This window comes from Dromiciops gliroides, chromosome 1 (genome assembly GCF_019393635.1).
Source record: "Dromiciops gliroides isolate mDroGli1 chromosome 1, mDroGli1.pri, whole genome shotgun sequence".
Classification (NCBI taxonomy): Eukaryota; Metazoa; Chordata; class Mammalia; order Microbiotheria; family Microbiotheriidae; genus Dromiciops; species Dromiciops gliroides.
Genome location: NC_057861.1, coordinates 335,063,062 through 335,082,591, shown reverse-complemented (window position 1 = coordinate 335,082,591; position 19,530 = coordinate 335,063,062). Strand labels below are relative to the sequence as shown.

The following is a 19,530-nucleotide window of genomic DNA, read 5'->3' as shown; positions in this document are numbered from 1 at the left end:
GAACTAGTCTGTTAACACGTACATAAGTATACACACACACATACATATTTTCATTTCTTTACAGGTTCTACTTCCTCTCCAGACTTTGAAAAAAATTAATTTAGTATTTTATTTTCCCCAATTACATGTAAAAACAATTTTAATATTCTTTTTCCCCCGGAAATTTTGAGTTCCAAATTCTTTCCCTCCTTTCCCCCCTTATTGAGAAGACACAATTTGATATAGGTTATACACATGCATATATTTTGGACAGCAAGCATGACCCAGAATATAATAGAATTTGAGGTTGCTTTTATTCTCTGGTAACAGTGTTACAGATAGTGTCCAACTATAAGACTTTTTATGTCTTCCCTTTTCCCCACCTAATTTTTTTTTTACTTTTGCATTCTTTTTTAAGCATTTTGCAAGCTACAGTCTTTCAAAATTATCCCCTTAAGAAATTTATAGAAGTCTATTTGAAACTATCCCCTGCTTATGAAATCTGAGACATTTACCAGATTCTGACTTGCCCTGGGTTAGTTCTACTGCTTGTGCTGCCTAAAGCTGGGGGGTAGCACAGGATTGGTTCTGCATCTTTATTAAAAGACATAACCACATTGTAAAATGAAATATATTTTTGTCATACAGAGATTGTATACTATTTGTATTTGAGTTAGTGTCAAATAAATACACATGCAGAGATTAGTCCAGAAGATAACATCAGTGAAGTGAAGAAACTTATTTCTATTCTCTCATCAGTGATGTTGAAATGTTTCTGGAAAGAATGGAAATAGTTTTTTTTTGTTTTGTTTTGTTTTTTGCTTTTTTTGTAGGGCAATGGGGGTTAAGTGACTTGCCCAGGGTCACACAGCTAGTACCTGTTAAGTGTCTGAGGCCAGATTTGAACTCAGGTACTCCTGAATCCAGGGCTGGTGCTTTATCCACTGCGCCACCTAGCTGTCCCGAGAATGGAAATAGTTTTTAAAGGGGAAAACAGAAATGAAAAATCATACAAATTCATAGGGAAATTGAAAGCTTATCTCAAGAGGTTGATGAAAGAACAAAACACAAGAACTATGAGGAGTACTGAAATCTCTTCTAATGCTGAGATTCCTTGGGTCTTATTGAAAGGAGAAATTACTGAATAAATTAGGAGTTGAATGGTGGTAATCTGATTGTTCTCCCTGGAAGAAGTGAGGTTTTAGCTGAGTTTCATGGAGGTGATGATCATAAATTAAGGTTGCATGGTATAGTGGAAAGAGCTTTGGATTTGGAATTAGCAGAGACCTGGCTTTAAGTCACTGATCATATACTATTTTAGTGAGTTTGATGAAATGATGTATGCAAAGTTCTTTGTAAACCTTAAAATATCCTCTCTGCTAATATGATGATTATAATTGTTATTGGCAGAGAGGCATTCAATTCATTCAGTCTTTCCTTTTTTCTTGGCCAAAAACATACCTAGCACAGTAGCTCTTTCAGCTTCCCTTTCCCTAGTATTGACAATGGAAAGGAAAATTGGCTTTGTTCCCATATTTTTTCTATCTTTGATTGTACTAATCTGGTGTGATTTACCTCCAAACGTTAGTTTCTTTCATCCTTTTTGTAAAAGAAACCTGGTGATACTTGCCTCTAACACTTTTGACACCAGAGCCCTGAAGCACCAAACTATATTAATCAGTAAATATTTAATATCACTTGTTTGTGCTTCCTTCTTCTGCCTCCGCTCTTCATGTCGCTATTAGGGAAGCTTTTCCATGGAGGAGTGTAGGGGAAGAACTCACCTGGGGCAGCCTCAGAGGAAATTTGCGTTCTGGGAACCACTAGGTTCTTGCTAACTAGTTTCTGTTCCGCAAAAGCAATGAAAGTGTTGTCAGAATGTAGGAGTAATACTGAACAATGCTTAAAGAAGCATTAGTTGAAATTTTTATTCCCTCTAAAGTCAGTGTTCCCCAAGGAGCCCTGCCCCAGTTTTAGCTCTGATACTTGCATTCCCTAGGAAAGCACTTTGTAAAAGAGTTACATATGAATTGTTAATGATTTTCATCCTTCTGGTGTGGGATATTTAATTTTAAGCCAATTCTCTTTTACCTTTCTGTAGTTTTTAGGTAGCTGTGACCTAAAAGCTGTGACATATATATTTGTTATGCTTCCAGCTCATTCCATTTCATTCTCTGTGTAGTCCTGAGTAAGTGGTATCAGCCCTCTAAGCCTCTGTTGAACTAGATGATGTGTATGACCCCTCTCTAATAATAAATCCTATGATTCTTCAGCAAAAATGTGAGGGAGCTTCAGATTCTCATTCTACTTTCCAGTCGTTTGTATTTTCAATGACAAAAATAAAGATGTATCAAGCAGAGTTTTTTACCCATTGTGATGTCTCAATACTGTGTCATTCCAGGATATCCTTCCTTTGTTCTTCTCCCTGAGCTCTATTGAATTTGAGGAGACAACCTCATTCTATTCAATTCAATATACATTTATTAAGCACCTTCAGGATATGGAGTTGCAAGGCAAAGAAAGTGGTAAAATATCAATAGAGTGTGCTCAGATAAGGGAATTTAAGAATTCATAAACGTGCATATACTGTGTGATTGTAAGATCCAAGAGTATGATAATAAATACATGGTAGTTTGGATGGTAGGCTAGTGACACAGGATCAGGGAAGACTTCATGGGAAAAGGTGGTGTTTGGGGTACTTGAAGGAAAAGAGGGATTCTGAGGCATAGGTAAAGTGGGAGTACATTCAAGATATGAGGAAAGGCCAAAACAAATGCATGGAGACAGTGTAGGGAATAGTAGTGATGTGGGCTAGAATTTGGGGTCAAATTGATCATGAGTCGTCCCAAAAGAATTACAAGACTCAGTTCCCCAAGTTTTATTGCAATACTGTGGGTTACCACAGGGAGAGAACCAGAATATTGGAAAAGTATCTCTCCAATAGTGAAAGAAAAGACAGTTATATTTATAGTATAGATAAATTGATTATCAGTCTCATTATAATAATCTCCACCTTGGGGGGGGGTACAGGGAAAGGCCTGTCCTTCTCTTTATAATATTCTCCACCTAGGGGTGTTTTAGGGGAGGAGTTATCCTAATTTGGAGTTCCTGGGGTCCTAAGCCAACCCCTAAGGTGGGTACCTTTTTCAGTGGAGGTGTGTTTTTGGGGTTTACATGTCATAAGGTGAATCTGGGGACAAATTTGGCCTTTTCTGCGCGTGTCTCTTTATGATTCCCATGGCTAGTTTCAAAATATAATCATTTTTCATTAGAATTTCTATAGGTTGTCTTTTTCCTTTATTGTTATTTTGACCTGACCTGTTCTGGTCCGTTATGGATGTTGATCACTATGGGTATGAGAACCTAACATAAGTTATCCATTAACTGGGATCTGACTCCCTTTTGGAGCTAATATCTGAATTAGAATTTGGGTCTTAGGTTTTTCTATTAACCCTTTTTTGCCTCCTACATCATTCCCCTTTTTCATATATCCTGGAAAAAAGACGAAGATCATGTCTTCTGTAACTGCTTCCTGCTGTGTGGGGGCGAAGTAGGGGCCCACAGGGGGTTTATGAATTGAGGGAGATGTAGGAACTAGTGTTACAAATGCAAGACCCACAACACAAAACACAAATTATTTACAAACAGACCAAAAGGCAACAGGGACCCTAATACAGAATAAATCTAAGAGTTCCATGAAAAAAACTGGACGAAGCAAGCAGTTATGAACAGTTTCAGCCATCCAGATAATCTCTGCACAGCAGCTCAAACTTCAAGAGGTGTTCTGAACCATACAGACTCTGCCTCAGTCCAGGACCACATTTGCCAGAGTTAAAGCACTCTTCAGTTTTTGTAACCCTAATACAGTAGAATTAGAAACTTATTCTATTACCAAAGTTAAATTTGTAAGCATAGCTTCATGTTCAAGTTACCCAACAAAAGGAATAATAAGGGTAGCAAACAAAAGGAATTATAAGGGTTTTCCAAACCTACCAGAGAAAATTATCCCAGGTTCCTCTTCTAACTCTAGTATGAGAAGAGGCAATAGCATTTTTACTCTATACCTTTGGGGCACAGTAGGGTGCAAGGGGATCAGGGCTAGGGTTGATAGGTGAATGGACCTGGCAGGTCCACCTGATCCAGTAGCAAGGTCTGCTCTGTGATTCCCTTGTACTTTAGCTTGGTAGCTTGGTGCCCTTGGCAGTACATAACAGAGATCTGACTGGGCAGATTTATGATAAAACCTAAAATGCATAACTATGTTTCCTAGTTACCAATTATATAATTTTTCAGATTAGATATAGTTATTATTATTTTTTTTACAAGGGGAGAGACAGACCCTGTGGGGCTGGAGACATAGAACTTTGAGTCCTTAAGAGGATGTCCTTGGAGTAACCACATTTTGTTTCATTTTCTTTTTTTGCACTTCCCTTTCAGTTTAGGTGTTTGTTTGGCTTCAGCATTTTCTGTCTTTCCTTTTACTCTCTGTTCCTATTCTTATTTGTCCTGACCAGTTTCTGTTGATAGCTTTTTATGTCTAAGGTGGTTTTTAGATTCAGTTGGTCTCCTTGTCATGACAGTTCACTTAAATCAGTTAAGCTTCTTTTTGAAAATATTGTAGTCAGGGGCATCTACGTGGCGCAGTAGATAGAGCACCAGCCCTGGAGTCAGGAGTACCTGAGTTCAAATCCGGCCTCGGACACTTAACACTTACTAGCTGTGTGACCCTGGGCAAGTCACTTGACCCCAACTGCCTCACTAAAAAAAAAAAAAGAAAGAAAATATTGTAGTCAGAGTTGATATCCTTAGCAGACTCCTTTTTTAAAAAAATAATATTTTTGATTTATTTTTTAATCATAAAAGTATTTTATTATTTTCTAGTTACATGTAGAGATAGTTTTCAACATTTGTTTTTATAAGATTTCTAGTTTCAAATTTTGCTCCCTTCCCCCTTCCCCCTTCCCCCTTCCCCCTTCCCCAGTACAGCAAGCAATCTGATATAGATTATGTGTGTACAATCACATTAAACATTTCTGCATTAGTCATGCTGTGAAAGAATTAGAGCAAAAGGGGAAAACCTCAAAAAAGAAAAACAAAAAAAAGTAGAAATAGTATGGTTTAATCTGCATCTAAATGCCACAGTTGGTTTTGGGTTTTTTTTTGTGTTTTTTTCTGGGTTTGGAGAGCATTTTCCATCATGAGTCCTTTGGAACTATCTTGGACCATTGTATTGCTGAGAAGAGTTAAGTCTATCACAGTTGAACAAAACACAATTCTGTTGATACTGTGTACAATGTTCTCCCAGTTCTCAGCAGACTCCTTTCTAAGCAAGTAAGGTTCCAGAACAGTTTTTTTATCTGATGAAATTGTCAAAATTTACCCACCTTTAGTATCAGATATGAAGAAATAAGATATCCCAGTATTTAATCTGAATAAGGACAGACTGACTATTCAAGCACATATGTTAATGTTTTGGTTCTAGTTAAAATAAACTTTTGGTGACTGGAAAACTTAAATTCCAGCAAATTTTTTCTTTTTTTTTTATTTGGAGGTTTTTGGGGTTTTTTTGTTTTTGTTTTTTTTTTTCCAAATTTTTTCTTTAAGGCAATTAAACACATATTACTTTCAAAAGTGAACCTCTGATGAACAAAGATGTTTGAATGTCCATGAAAATATTTTTCTCAGAACCTCATGCTTATCCAAATATTATAAAATTGTACCACTCTATTGCTAAAAATGGAAGCCCATTATTTTTTAGAGAATATTTTGCTCTCTTTCTGCCTGGCTGTTAACCTCAATCAGTCAACCTCTGCACCAAGACTTTTAGAATATGTAAAGATAATTTTGTGATTTTTATGAAAAAGGTATATGAGAATCTCAACCTCATTTGAATAAAATGGAATTTGGGGTGTTACTTTTGTGCAGAATTTTATAAAAATAGAAGCATTTAGGGCAGTTTTGGAGGGAAATGTCAGCCATTGTGTGATGATTCAGCATAATCTGCAGGGAGTATAGTAAACCCTTTCCCAAGCTATATTTTGGAGTCATTCTCTTCTTCCAGGGCTGTATCTACTGTGACTGTAATAGCCTTTTCATGATAGCATTCTCTTTTTGTTTCTCATTCTTCTAGCATTTTTCCTGACTTTGTCCTTTATGTTAGGTCCTGTCTCTACAGATTTCTGGAAGAAAGGTCTGAGCTGGTCTTGCTGCTGCTTTCTTGGGGTATTGAGTGTTGTGTTATTCTAAGATCTTAGGTTGGGGGACCCTCAAGTTTTCAGTGCTCCCAAAGTGGTTGATCGGGGGCTAAGTCTGACTTCTGCATTCCTAGTCTAAGCTCTGCAAGTTCCTCACCAGGGTTTGAGTTGAAAGGTTTGAACTTTTGGAATTCCAGTGAACTGCTGCTGAACTCAGCCACTAACAGCCAGCTTGAAAGGTCTGGTTCAAAGTGACAGAAATGCTGCCTCCCCTTAAGTCTAGAGTTACTACTGCCCTGGTTATTCTGCTGCAAGTTTCACAGTAGGCTGGAAGATGAAACTGAGACTAGCTCCATTCCTGGGGTCTCAGCCACAGAGCAGCTGCTTGATTTTGAACTGGTTCCTTCTTAAGGCTGTAAAGAATTCATCATAATCCTTACAAGGCCCAGGAATGCTTCTTACTTTGTAATAATACCCCAAAGCATAGTTCCCCTCAATCTGCCCTAAATTGGTGACCTAGAACTGGGTAGAGAGCACCTATTCCCACACCCTATTCAAATTTAGGCCCCTCTATGCTAGATTTGAGACCCCTGTTTGCTCTAGTTCACAGTCTTTCCTTGGACTGAAATGCATATAGCATATTCCTATCTAAACCCTGTCCCCAGACCTTTTCGTATGACTCCCTATGCTGACTTGGCTGGAAAAATTAATCACTGTGATGTTTCCTTGGATTTCCTTATCAGGGTCTTGTCTGCTGTGTTCCCTAGATCTGTTTGGAGGAGTGGGAGATGACGCAAGGGAGCTTGATATAATTCTTCCTACTGTTCTGCCATCTTGGCTCTGCCTCTCCAAAACAAATTCTTTCCAAAATATCCTAGCACAAGTTCTTGAAATAATGTGAAACTGACAGATATTTATTTAATTGTGTTAGTGATATAGAAGTAAGCATGTCTTGAGCATTCTTTAAAATTCAAGGCATTAATAAGAATCATAAGGAATAAGTTATTTTCTGGAGGATAAGAAAATCACTTGGGAGAGGACTTGTTTTGATTTTTGACTCACAAATTAATTTTACGTACATGTAGTTGTATAGGGTAGTGCACTCCTCACATAATCTTTATGAGAAAAATAAAAGGAACTAAAAAAAAAATAACCTAAGGAAATTTCTCAAGAAAACTAGGTTCTGAGTATTTCATAAGGTCAGTATACCATCTGCATCTGTATTTCTCTGTGTGTGCAGCACAATAATGTTTAGAAAAGATTACATTTTGTTCAGTAGATTTTAAGAAGGTTAAGATAATAGATCTAGAACCTGAAGATACCTTATAGATGAGGAAACTGAAGACCAGATAAATAGTGATTTGCCAAAACCACACACAGGTAGTATGCATCAGAGTTAGGGTTTGAACCTAGATCTTCTGTTTGCAGAGCCAGCTCTTTTTCTCTATCCCAGGATCCATCCTTGCTGTTCTTATTGTTGCTGTTGTTTAGTACTCTCCATTTGGGTTTTTCTTGGCAAAGATACTGAAGGGGTTTGCCATTTCCTTTTCTAGCTCGTTGTACAGATGAGGAAATTGAGGCAAACAGGGTTAACTGACTTGCCCAGGGTCATGCATCTAGGAGGTGTCTGAGTCCATAATTGAATTTCAGGCCTAGTGTTCTATCCACTGTGCCACCTAGCTTCCCCCAACCTTGCTAGGAAGTGTATTATGATTTTAGAAAGATTGTCTTGTCTGTAGAAACTAAAAATAAAAAGTCAGTCCTTTGGAAAAGCTGGTTTCTGAAAGATGCTGGGTAATGAAGTGCCAGACAGTTTATTATTTCTTTGAAGTTTTATTGATGCCTTTTGTTTCTTATGCCACAGCAACCATCACTTACTTCCTTTTAAAAATTCACTCATTTCTTTTGATGATCTTTCTGCATTAATCATGGCTTTCTCATAGTCTTCTTAGTGTTGGATCTGACTTGATTTAATTGTTTTATTTTTTAATGGAAATCCTCCTTACAAAATAAAAATTGAAAAAAATGAGTGGAAACATGAAGGCAATTATCAGTCAGCAATAATTTCTGTACCAGTTGTGTTAAGTGAGAGGAATACAAAGACAACATTGAGATAGTCTTTATCTTCAGGGAGCTTATATTCTATTGAATTAAAATTTTACTTTGGAAAATGTTTAAGTTAAAGGAAAGTCTGAGTATATTAATTTTAGAGCTATAACCATTTATTTCTCACAGAGCAGTTTTCCTTTTTTTTTTTTCAAAGATAACTTGCTATGTGGAAAGATCAAATCTCAAGTCTTTTATTAGTTAAATATAGCACAGATTCTTGGAGATTTTTTTTTCCACAGTTATTTCTAATGTAAAAAATGCTTTCAAGAAATCATGTTTCTAATATCCAAAAAAGGAAGGCTTAACCTTTTAGATATATAGCTTTATTCCAGCAGGGTCACAGAATCATACCTCTGAATTTTTCCAGTCCAACTCATGTCTGAAATAGGAATCTTGTCTGAAAGATCCCTGACAAGTAAACTTCAACATATGAAGAATTCATCATTTTCAAAGACTGCCAGTTCCATTTTTGAGCAACTCCAGTTCTCAGGAAAGTTTTCTTTATTTTGAGCTGAAATCTATAAATCTTTAATCTGCCTTCTGGAGACAGCTGAAAAACAAAACAGAAATCTAGTCATTTTTCCACATTACATTTCTTCAAATATTTGAAAGTATTTACTTCTAATATAACTCCTTCAACATTCTCAGATCCTTTACTCACCATCAACTTTAACATCCACAACCTTTCTAAACAGTGCCCAGAACTGACCATAATACTCAAGCTGTGTTCTCTAACCAGGGAAAGAACAGCTTTTTTGCCTGCCATGCAAAGTTTTCTATATACTGTTAACTTTTACCAACCTTGCAACTGCTAAATCTCTCCCCTCTTATCTTTTTACATTAACTCCTTTTATAATTTTATTTCTCCACATCCTGTGCCTGTACACTAGTTTTTTTTAATGCAAGTATAGGATTTTTTACCCTCTAAAATTTTATTAGATTGAAAAAATTGATATATTTTATTTTGAATTTGCCTTCATTTCATTTCCACATATACCCGTCTGCCACTTCTTCCCATCCCCATGGATGGTAACTCAGAACCATATCATTAGAGGATATATCCCTTGTAATAAAAATTTAAGAAGGTTAAAAAAAAATCTTTTAAGTAAATGTATAGAACACATTAACCAAGTCTGACAGTATATATGCAGTAAGGGAAGGTGCATTTTCCTAACCTCTTCTCTAGGGCCAAACTTAGTCATTATAATTATACCCGGTGTTCAATTTCATTTTCTTTTGTTCTTTTCATTTACATTGTTGTAGTCATTCTATATAATGTTTTTCTGATTCTGCCTACTTTACATCAGTACATATAAGTTTTCCCATGTGTCTCCGAATTCTTCATATTGTTTGTTATAGTTCAGTAATATTCTCTTATATCCATAAACCATTTGTGTCACCATTCCCTAATCCCCAATCTATGAGCATATATTTTTTCTTTTTAAAATAATTGATGTTTTTTGTTTTTATATTACCTATATTTCCCTCTATCCCCCCCCTTTCAGAGCACAGTCCCCTATAGCAGTTTGTTTAAAAAGGAAAAAAAGAAGGAAGAAGAAAATAATTCAGTAAAATCATTTAATGCAATGGAACAAATTTCAACACTATATGCTATTCCATACTTAAAGGAGGGACATCTTTTCATATCTCTTCTTTGAGGTTAAGAAGGTCTTTATAATTTCACAACATTCAGTTTTGAATTGTTTTGTTGTGGTGGTTCTTTCCATTTACATTTTTGTAGTCATTATGCATGTTATTTTCCTGGCTCTGCTTATTAAGCTTTTTCTGTCAGTTCATGTCAGGGCAGCTGGGTGGTGCAGTAGATAAAGCACTGGCTCTGGAGTCATGGAGATCTTAGTTCAAATTTCACCTTAGACACTTTACTAGCTGTGTGACCCTGGGCAAGTTACTTAACCCCAGTTGTCTTAAACATCCCGAGCCATCTCCAGTCATCCTGATGTATATCTTGCCACTGGGCCCAGATGGCTCTGGAGGAGAGAGTGAGTTTGGTGACCTTGCACAACCGTCCTTCTCTTAAATCCAATTCATTGCAAGTCATGACACCTCTTCGATAATGAAGGACAAACAACAACAACAATCAGTTCATGTAAAAGCTTTTTATACTTCTTTGTATTCATTGTGTTTGTTATTCTTACAGTACAAGTAATATTCTATTATATTCAGAAATATAATTTATTCAACCATTCTCTAGTTAACGGACATCTACTGTCTCTAGCTCTTTGCCATTACAAGAAAGGCTTTGGCATACTTTCTGTGTATAAGAAATATAGTTTGTTAAATCATGTATGCTTTATTTTTCTTAAATTTCTGTGGATATAATTCTTATTATACATGGCTTTTAGAGCCATTTTTATTGTTTGTATGTGTTAGTAACCACCAATTAGGAAAAAGAATTACTTTTTTTGCCCCATTGTTGCATTTATTGTAACCAGTTTTGTTTGTTTGTTTATTCTATGTGGTTTGTTGCTTCTGCAGTGTTGGTTGTAAAGGAATAGTGGAATAGTGGAGCCTGGGGGCTAAGAATCATGTTGGTTTTAGGCTCTATAAACTTTAATTTGGCTATTGGAACTCTAAATGTATAAAATCCTTGTCCAGTGAAATGAATGGCTGTAACTGCTAGAGCATCTGAATTTGGATGATGGCCTGCAGGTGTTCCAAATTACTGGGGTTTGTAGGGTATGACCAACTGTGAGAATGTTTGAACAGGAGGTGCCCTTCCTCTTCCTAGAAGAGGCTACAGATTAGGCCATAAACAAGAAGGAATGTAGTTAGATGGTAGCCCCCATTGCACAGCTCCTTTTTGCTTCAAAGGCTGGTGATTAGGCAGGAGAAGGTGCAGCAGGAGATGGAAGGCCTGAGGTCAAAGGGATTTGCTGCTTTGTTCACCTTAGGCTGTCCACATGGTGGGTGGGGGTGGGGAGGAGAGATCAGCCAGACAGTAGAAGTTTGGAAGTGTCCTGCACTACTACCACAGATAGATAGGCCCTCTCCAGCCCCTAGCAGCCTTTTCTCAGGGGACATGAGCAGCAGGAAAGGAAGGCACAGTCAGAGGAAGGTCTTGATTCTCTTTTCACCTGAAACTGGAGAACTTTGCCATCTGTTTAAAAACACACACACACACACACACACACACACACACGCAACTTTGTGTTTTGTATTTTTGTCAGTCTCTCTACATAGTTGACTAAAATTAAACTTATAATCAACTTAAATTCTAGGTTTTTTCATGTGCTCTCTGGAAGTCCTAAAAATTAGCTTTCTGTATCCATCCTCCTAGAAATAATTTCCAATTTACCATTGATTACTTTGTGTTCTTCTGGTCTGATTTCTTTGCTGTACGATTTGAACACATATTTCCTTAAAGTTTTTAACAGTAGTAGGTGTAGAGCAGGGCTTCTTAAACTTTTTGCACTCTTCACCTCTTTTTGCCTGAGAAATTTTTACACTACCCTGGGCATATAAGTATATAAAATAGGTGTACATAACCAAATTTTTCACGACCCCCAATTCAATTATGCAACCCCATTGGGGTCTAGCCTATCTTTAATTGTTGCCGTTTTTCATATATCTGATATACCCCACCCTTCTTTACCTTCCTAGGTACTCCATGTCTGCTTCAGTTTTTTTCATCATAGGCATTTATACTCTTAGACAGGTATTTGTTTTTGCTTAGTCTTTTTTTAAAAATGTCTAGAATAAGTTCTTCTCCAACTCTTTTTCAAGGAAATTGTGTTAGGGATTGGAACAGGTGAGTGAAGGCTACAGGAAACAGTATGGCTTGTAAGAGAACAAAGGGGTAATTTTCCACTATAAGGAGGAGGGGGAAAGTCCTCAGCTTTTTGTTTTTTTATAAGAGAAATAGCTAAAAGGCAGTACCTTATAAGAGACTACCTACAGTAGGAATCATTTCATTTAGCATTGATTGCCTTTTGTTACTATTTAATTGTTATTTTGTTATTAACTAATTGTTGCATATGTAGTGTTATGAACATGTGTACATAAATGAATCCGTGATCTCATCTCTCTAGGTACTCTTTTCACTTGTAACCTATATATACTTTCTCATTTTGTGCAATTTTTGTCCACATCCTCATATAAATCCAATATAGGGGATCTACCCATTGCACTGTATACTATCTCCTTTGTTTTCACATATTCCATATCTATATAAGTGCTACATTCAGACATTGTATCTCATCCTTCACATTCACGATTTGTTTCTTATTGTTTACTATATGATTAGTCTTGACTCTTACCGATCATTTATTTCCTGGATGAGGTCTTTTATAGCATTTTTTGCATAAATGTCGTCATTGTTAATTTGCTACAGTTTGCTTATGTATATCCTGCTTGTCTCCATTTTAAATCTTGAGATTATGGTTTTTCATAAAGTCCCATTTGTCTTATTTCCCCAACTAAATAAAAAACTTCTGGGGAAGGGGATTGTCTTCTATGTATATCCTTTGTAACTCCTAGTACATGCTAGGTACTTCGTAGACTAGAGCTTAATATAAATAAATAATTGCTTTCTTGAATTTTTTTGCTTTTCTGATATTTAGATTACATTTTCTAACCAAAATGTATGTCTGACTGTTTTTACAGTCTATACTGGTATGTCTGTGTAGTTTGGGGAAAAGGTTTACAGCGTTATTTATAATTATATAAATGATAGTTAATCTGAAAAGATCATTTGAGGATAATGGCAAATTTTCCATCAAAACAGACAGATGCTTATCAGAAATGGTGGCACTATTGTTAGCTTAAAAAATTCAAATTTTCTTCCTTTGTAAGTTTAATGTAATAAAGGTACCCTAAAATTATAACAATACTTAACATTCAAATAGCACTTTAAGGTTTGAAAAATGCTTACATATCTTGCCTTATCGTATATCACAACCACCTTGTGAGGTCGATGCTACTATTATGTCCATTTTGCTGATGAAGAAACTGAGCATGAAGACGTCAAGTGACTTGCCCAAGGTTACTAATTAGTAAAATTAATAAGTCTCTGAGCCAGAATTTGAAGTCAACTCCAAGTCCAGTACTATAAATCTACTCTACTATCTATCTTATAGACAACAGACTTCCTATAATTGTATGGTTCCAAAAATCAGTATGAACACTTACCATTTTTATTTTGATCTTTAGCGCCAATAAAATATTCACTATGACACAGCATAATAAATAAGCAAATGTACCCAATTCATTGTATTTGTTTCCCATTAGCACCTGAAAGTGTTTTTTAATGTATGTGATGCTGTTACGATTAATAACATAGAATTTCTTTTAAAAGAGTTAGTCACTTTGTCTTCATTTTTTTTTAAAGAAAGAATTCTCCAACCTCTCTTTATTTGTGATTAAGGTAGTAGACTCTGGTAACCCTCCTCATGTATTTTGTTGATCAGCTTTTCCTGATAGAACAAATACTGTACAGTGGGGAATCTCATGAACAAAAAAAAATAAGGAACCCCTAATCTAAAAGTGTGAATGCCTAGTCTGTGCCAGGTACTCTTCTTAGAGCTAAGGATACAGAGACAGATAGAAAACCTTTCTGGCTTTCAAGTTTTATTGGGAGGAAGTAAGCAGTGTTCCTTATACAGGTGTATACAACATAAATGTAAAATTATCAGGGGAGCAGCTGGGGGAAGCAGAAAAGGCGTTAGTAAAGTCTTGTGTTACAATTTTTTTTTTCTAGATGTAAAACAAAGGTATATCCAGATAATCTTCCTACAACAAGTGTGGTGATTGTCTTCCACAATGAGGCTTGGAGTACACTTCTAAGAACTGTCCATAGTGTAATAAACCGATCACCAAGACACATGCTAGAAGAAATCGTTCTGGTAGATGATGCAAGTGAAAGAGGTAAATCAAAAATATAAATACCAGTAATATGCCATATGAGAGAAGAATTTGCATTTTCCTTTTCCTTTTTCTTTAAGCTTTTGTGTGAATTTTCTTTTTGTTTCAGAATTCCATAGTCACTTAAATAGTATGTCAAGGAGGAAAAAACCTCCCCTTTATTAACACCATGATCATTTCATTTAATTAGCATTTATAATTTTAATAGATTTGCACTGGCAAGTGTTAATCTTATATTTTAAAAGAATTAGTACTGAATTATATAATATTTCATTGAAATGCAAGGAATTTTAAAGAATTACAGTTTTCTTAGGGTGCTGATTATGGCAAGCTACAACCTTTACCTGGGGAAGAGATTATACATTCTGTAAATTTACAGGACCTGGGCAGCAAAAGAGAAGGCCTCAGCAAACCTTGGGTCAACCCTGGAATATCCCTGTTCTACCTTCTGCCTCCCACTTCACCCATAGTAATTCATATTTTTTCTTACATTTCTTCCCACTTGCTTCAGGCATAGTAGGATCTGGAATTCCTATTCTGTAGGGAACAGACTTCTCATTCTTGTCAGCTTCCATCTAATTGTGCTCCCTGAGACCTGGTTTCCCTTTGACAACCCTGAGTCCCTGGCAATCCTCTCTAACCTTGTTCTGTCTTCATTTAACTTCTGTATCACCTTCCTCCTTTTTCCCATCCCAAAACACTGGTACTCCAGGGAGAGCTGGAATATTCCTTACTCCTCCTTACTATCACTTTTAGACTCCCTCTTTTTCAGATATCATTGAGCGCCTTCTCTTTTGAAGTTCACTCTATTAAAATATGTTGCTCAATTCATTTTAGGGTAGCTGTCATCTACTAGCCCTGGGGTCATTCTCCCTTTTTTCAGTTTTCCACATGGTTTGGCCTTTCTCTCCACTCCCATTCCTGACCTTATACTAGGGGACTTCAGTGTTCATGTTAGTATTTATTTAAACTATCTAACCTCATGAATCCTTCTTAAATCTCATGGTCACATCTCCTCTATCTCAACTGTACATAGAAATGTTTGTATCCTGAATTTCAACATTATCCCATAACATTCCTCATCTTTAATCAAAAAACTGACATTCCTCTATCTGACCTTAAGCTATAATTAATTTTTTTTCTGTGCTTCACCCCTCCTAAATCTATTTTTCACTCTCACTGTACCTTTCTCATACTGTATGTCATTCTTCTCTTAGGGATACATTTCTTAAAGAATGGGTAATAGTGGCAAAGTGAGAATCTAGAAGTAGTAGTAGGGAGCAAGTAGTATTTCATCCCTTTCTCTGTGACCAGGGTGTTGAAGGGAGGAGGAAATGATGAAGGTAGAGACAGTGGTGGAGAAGATGACAAGGGATACTCTGACTTTCTTTTTCTTCCTTCCCAGTCCTCATCCTATAGTTCACCAGGTCAGCTCCACACTATCTTTTCCTTTCAAATCCCTCACCACCTTATTGTTGCTCATCCTTTGCAGAACCCCAGCTCTGGATTGCTCCTACCATCTGCCTCCTCTGCTCCTATTCACATGGTGCTGGATGGAGTTATAGGGAGTCAGAGAACCATGCTGGTAGGGTACAGTACAAATTTATGTTATGCAACTTCAACTGGATCCTTCCTGCCAAGAGACAGTCCTTTCATTCATCCTGAATTGACTTCCTATTTCACTCTCTCACAAGCACAATTCCTAATTTTCTTTTTCCCTGAAGCCTCTGCTACCTCCTTCTTACTCTACCCTCTCAACTGAGAACCTGGTTTCTTAATTTACTGAAAAAATTAAGGCCATTCACAGTGAGCTCAGTCTTCTCTTCTTTCCTTTATCTCAGAACCCCTTGACGTCACTCCTACTATATCCTTCTTTCCCCAAATCTTTGATAATGAGGTTAGCTTCTTGTTCAGGCCAGTCCCTCCTCGTGGACCCTTGGCCCCACCCCCTTTTGCCTTCTTCGGAGAATTACTCCCATGGTTTTTTTTGACTAGGTAAAAGAGGCCATTCTTTGCCTCATTTCTTACCTGGCCTTAAATGCCGAATGAGCATTGCTTCAGGCAAACTGAGGCCTGGGAAAGACCTTATCTCAAAAAGGCCGAGGTTTCCCACTGTGCGGGCCGTCTCAGTTCATCCTTGTCACTGGACCTGGATGGCCCTGTAGAAGAGAGTGAGATTGGTAACTTTATGCAGCCCTCCCTCACTTACATCCAGTTCACTTGAAAGTCATGACATCACCTTCCTGGTGTCCTAGGCCTCTTCTGAAAAAGGACAGACAACTGTTTCTTTATTCATCCCTTCCTCTTTGCCTTTCTGATCTTTAACTCCCTCCTGCTTCCTTCAAATGTATTCACATCGCTCTTAACCTTAAAAATTGTTCACTAGATCCCCATACTATTCCTTCAAGCTACCATTTTATAGTTTTCTTCCATTTCCCAACTGAATGCATAGTTAGTCAAGTCAGTAAAGATTCATTAAACTTGTATTGTGTGCCAGGCACTGTGCCTACACTGGAGATACAAAGAAAGGTAAGAGACAGAAACAGAGAGAAAGCACTAGGATTAAGGGAGGTCATGAGAGACTTCCTATAAAAGGCAGAATTTTAGATGAGACTTGAAGGAAGTCAGAAGCCAGGAGACTTTGTGAGGGAGAGTCTTATAACCATGGGGAGGAGCCAGTGAAAATGCTCAAAGTCAGGACCTCCGGGTCACATGAGCAACAAGATGAAGGACTAGATATTTTCTCTGATTCCCACAACCTCTCACATCTCTCCAAAAATAGAAATCATGTGCCAAAGATAAAGCAACTTAAGTTGTCTCCTTGTTTTAAAGGCTTAAAAACCAATCATGAACTGACACCTACCCTGAGCACACATAGCACCCCTTCCCATGCTCTCACAGCGAGGCTACACTAGCAGCCCAAGGACCAGACACATGGACTTGGAACAAAACCTAATCCATTTCCCTTTCCTTGTTTCCAGTGACTTGTAGACCTTCTATTTAGGCTGTAAAAGTTTGCTTGAGCCACAACAAATAGCCAGCTCAGCAGCAGCCCTTCAGAAGCAGAAGCCCATTGAGGGCTATGACAGACAACCCTGTTGCACCAAGGAACACAGAGAGCAGGATAGGACAGTGTATGTTGGATACAGGGAAAAAAGAGGAGGATACTGTGTAGCTCATGACCAAATCTGAGGGAAAGACCTTGACATCCAGCTGGGGCCAGTTCTGTTCATATAAGTCACTTGAGACAGAGACCTAGACTGGTAAACAGTGAATTGCTCAGCATGTGGTAAGTATGAAACACTGAAATATAGTCTCCATGGAGTCCACTATCTAAAGAAAGAGAGTCAAAAAGTGAATAGTAAGGGAAAATTAGGGAGGTGAAGGAAGATGAAAATTACCAAAGATCTAAGGAAGACAAAAACTCAGACCTTGAATGGAAGCAGATATAAATCAACAAGGAAAACATTAACAAAACAAGGAAATATGGCCCCCAGATCTAATAAATGAGTTCTGGTATTGATAAATAAATACAGTAAAAGAAAGGAAAACAAACCAACACGATGAGACACAGGGATCCTGTGGAATGTGAGGAGAGCATGGAACCATAACACACTGTTCCTGAGTGGTTCAAAAGAGAAATGAAAATTATGAGAGCAGAATTTATGGCCTGCACAGCAAAACTAATAGGCAGAATAGAAAAACTGAAAATCGGCAGTGGCGAATCATACTGAAAAAAGCAAAAGAGAAAACAATAGACTTAAAATGCAAATATACAGAAGTAAAGGACAATCTAGAAGGAGAGAAGCAAAAGACAATAATATTGAAAGAAAATATGATCACTATACAAACAAAGCATACTGAGATAAAAGACCAGCTGCACAGAGGCAGCATGAAAATCATGGATCTTTGAGAACACAACAAAACAAAAAACATTAATGCCATAATGTAGAAAATAAGAGAACTGCTCAGAACTTCTGAACTGAGAAAGTGAAGTTGAAAGAATTCATCTATTGCCTCCAGGAAAAAAACAAACAAAACAACCAAAAAAACCAAACAAACCAAAACTACAAACTCCAGGACACAGACTGGTTATATTTAAGTGTTCAGTTCAGAAACAAGTTCTGCAAGTGATCAGAACTTCAACTGCAAAGGAAAGGAAATTTGAATAACATGAGACTATTCTCCATCCACCAGAAAACACAGAGGAAATGGAATAATATGTTCCAAAGAGCAGTGGAGTTCAGGATGCAGCCCAGGATAATCTACCCTGCAAATTTGAGCATAACCATAAATGAAAATAGATGGGTGTTCAATGCTAAAGAGGCATTTGAAGTAATTTTAGAAAGAAAAGCAGAATTGAAGAGAGTATTTTCTTCTCAAACACCACAAACAACAGAAATGCAGTAGAACTAAATGAATGCAGCAGCCAAGGACACCAAGAAAAACAGTGACAGCTGAGAAACCAGTAAAAGTCTTCTTTCTAAATGTACACATGTAGTAAGGGGTACAGGTAACAGCAAAGAACAGGCCTGGCGTATTATGGACAGAAATTGGCAATATCCTGCCTATAGATGAATCAGTGTTTTTCTGTGTGTACATAACAACATGAAAGAGTGCATGAAAGAGGGAGAGGAAAGAAGGGAGATATAAAGGAATGTGTGATGGACCTAGGTCAAATAGAGAGCTAATAATGAGATAAATGTGACCCCTGTGGTCTCAATAGGACAAGAACCTGCAAGAGAAATGGGGAAGGATTGAAAAGGGGGAAGGAAAAGGAAAAAGGTCCTACTTTGGTGGTGAGAGGGTGTTCCACTGGTGAATACTCCTATAGATGAAGAGAAAGGGTCTGTGAAGAGAGATAGAAATCATGTGCTGACTTTTGTCTGTAGGGATTTAGATACTTTTCCTGCCTTAGGAGTAGGGGATTTGGAACTCTTGGGGGACAACTGGAACATGGAGGAATAAGAGGGCAGGGGCCCTGGGAGGAGATTTTGAGGCAGATGACAAAAAAAGAATAATGGTAGAATGTACAAATAAGTGTTTAGCTACATCATCAGGGATGTCATTGAGAAGAGCCTTTATCACAGAGCAGTGTCCTCTCGGATAACTGTAGTAATTGGCATTGTTGGAAGTGAGGCATAGTGGAAAAGGGTGCCCTTTGGGGCAAGCTCTACAGGGCAATAGTAGAAACTGCTTAGAGGAGAAAGCCTAGAATGGATACTTTGGAGGTTTTGATTGCAAGACAAATACAGAGAATAGAGACTAGATAATTATATGCATCATGAATCAAAGAGGGTCTAGAGTAGACAGAGAGGATGGATTATGAAGAGATTGAGAGAAATGCTTTTTGAAATGAGTGCAAAAC

At 37.3% G+C, this 19,530-nt stretch overlaps 1 protein-coding gene across 2 annotated transcripts in view; it reads left to right on the top strand.

The window, feature by feature from the left end:
- GALNT1 (polypeptide N-acetylgalactosaminyltransferase 1) overlaps window positions 1–19,530 on the top strand; it is a 168,871-nt gene that overhangs the window by 88,923 nt on the left and 60,418 nt on the right. For both annotated transcript variants that reach the window (XM_043989268.1, XM_043989262.1), the window contains exon 4: window positions 13,999–14,165. In XM_043989268.1, the coding sequence (XP_043845203.1) occupies window positions 13,999–14,165 (167 nt within the window). The remainder of the gene's footprint in view (window positions 1–13,998; window positions 14,166–19,530) is intronic.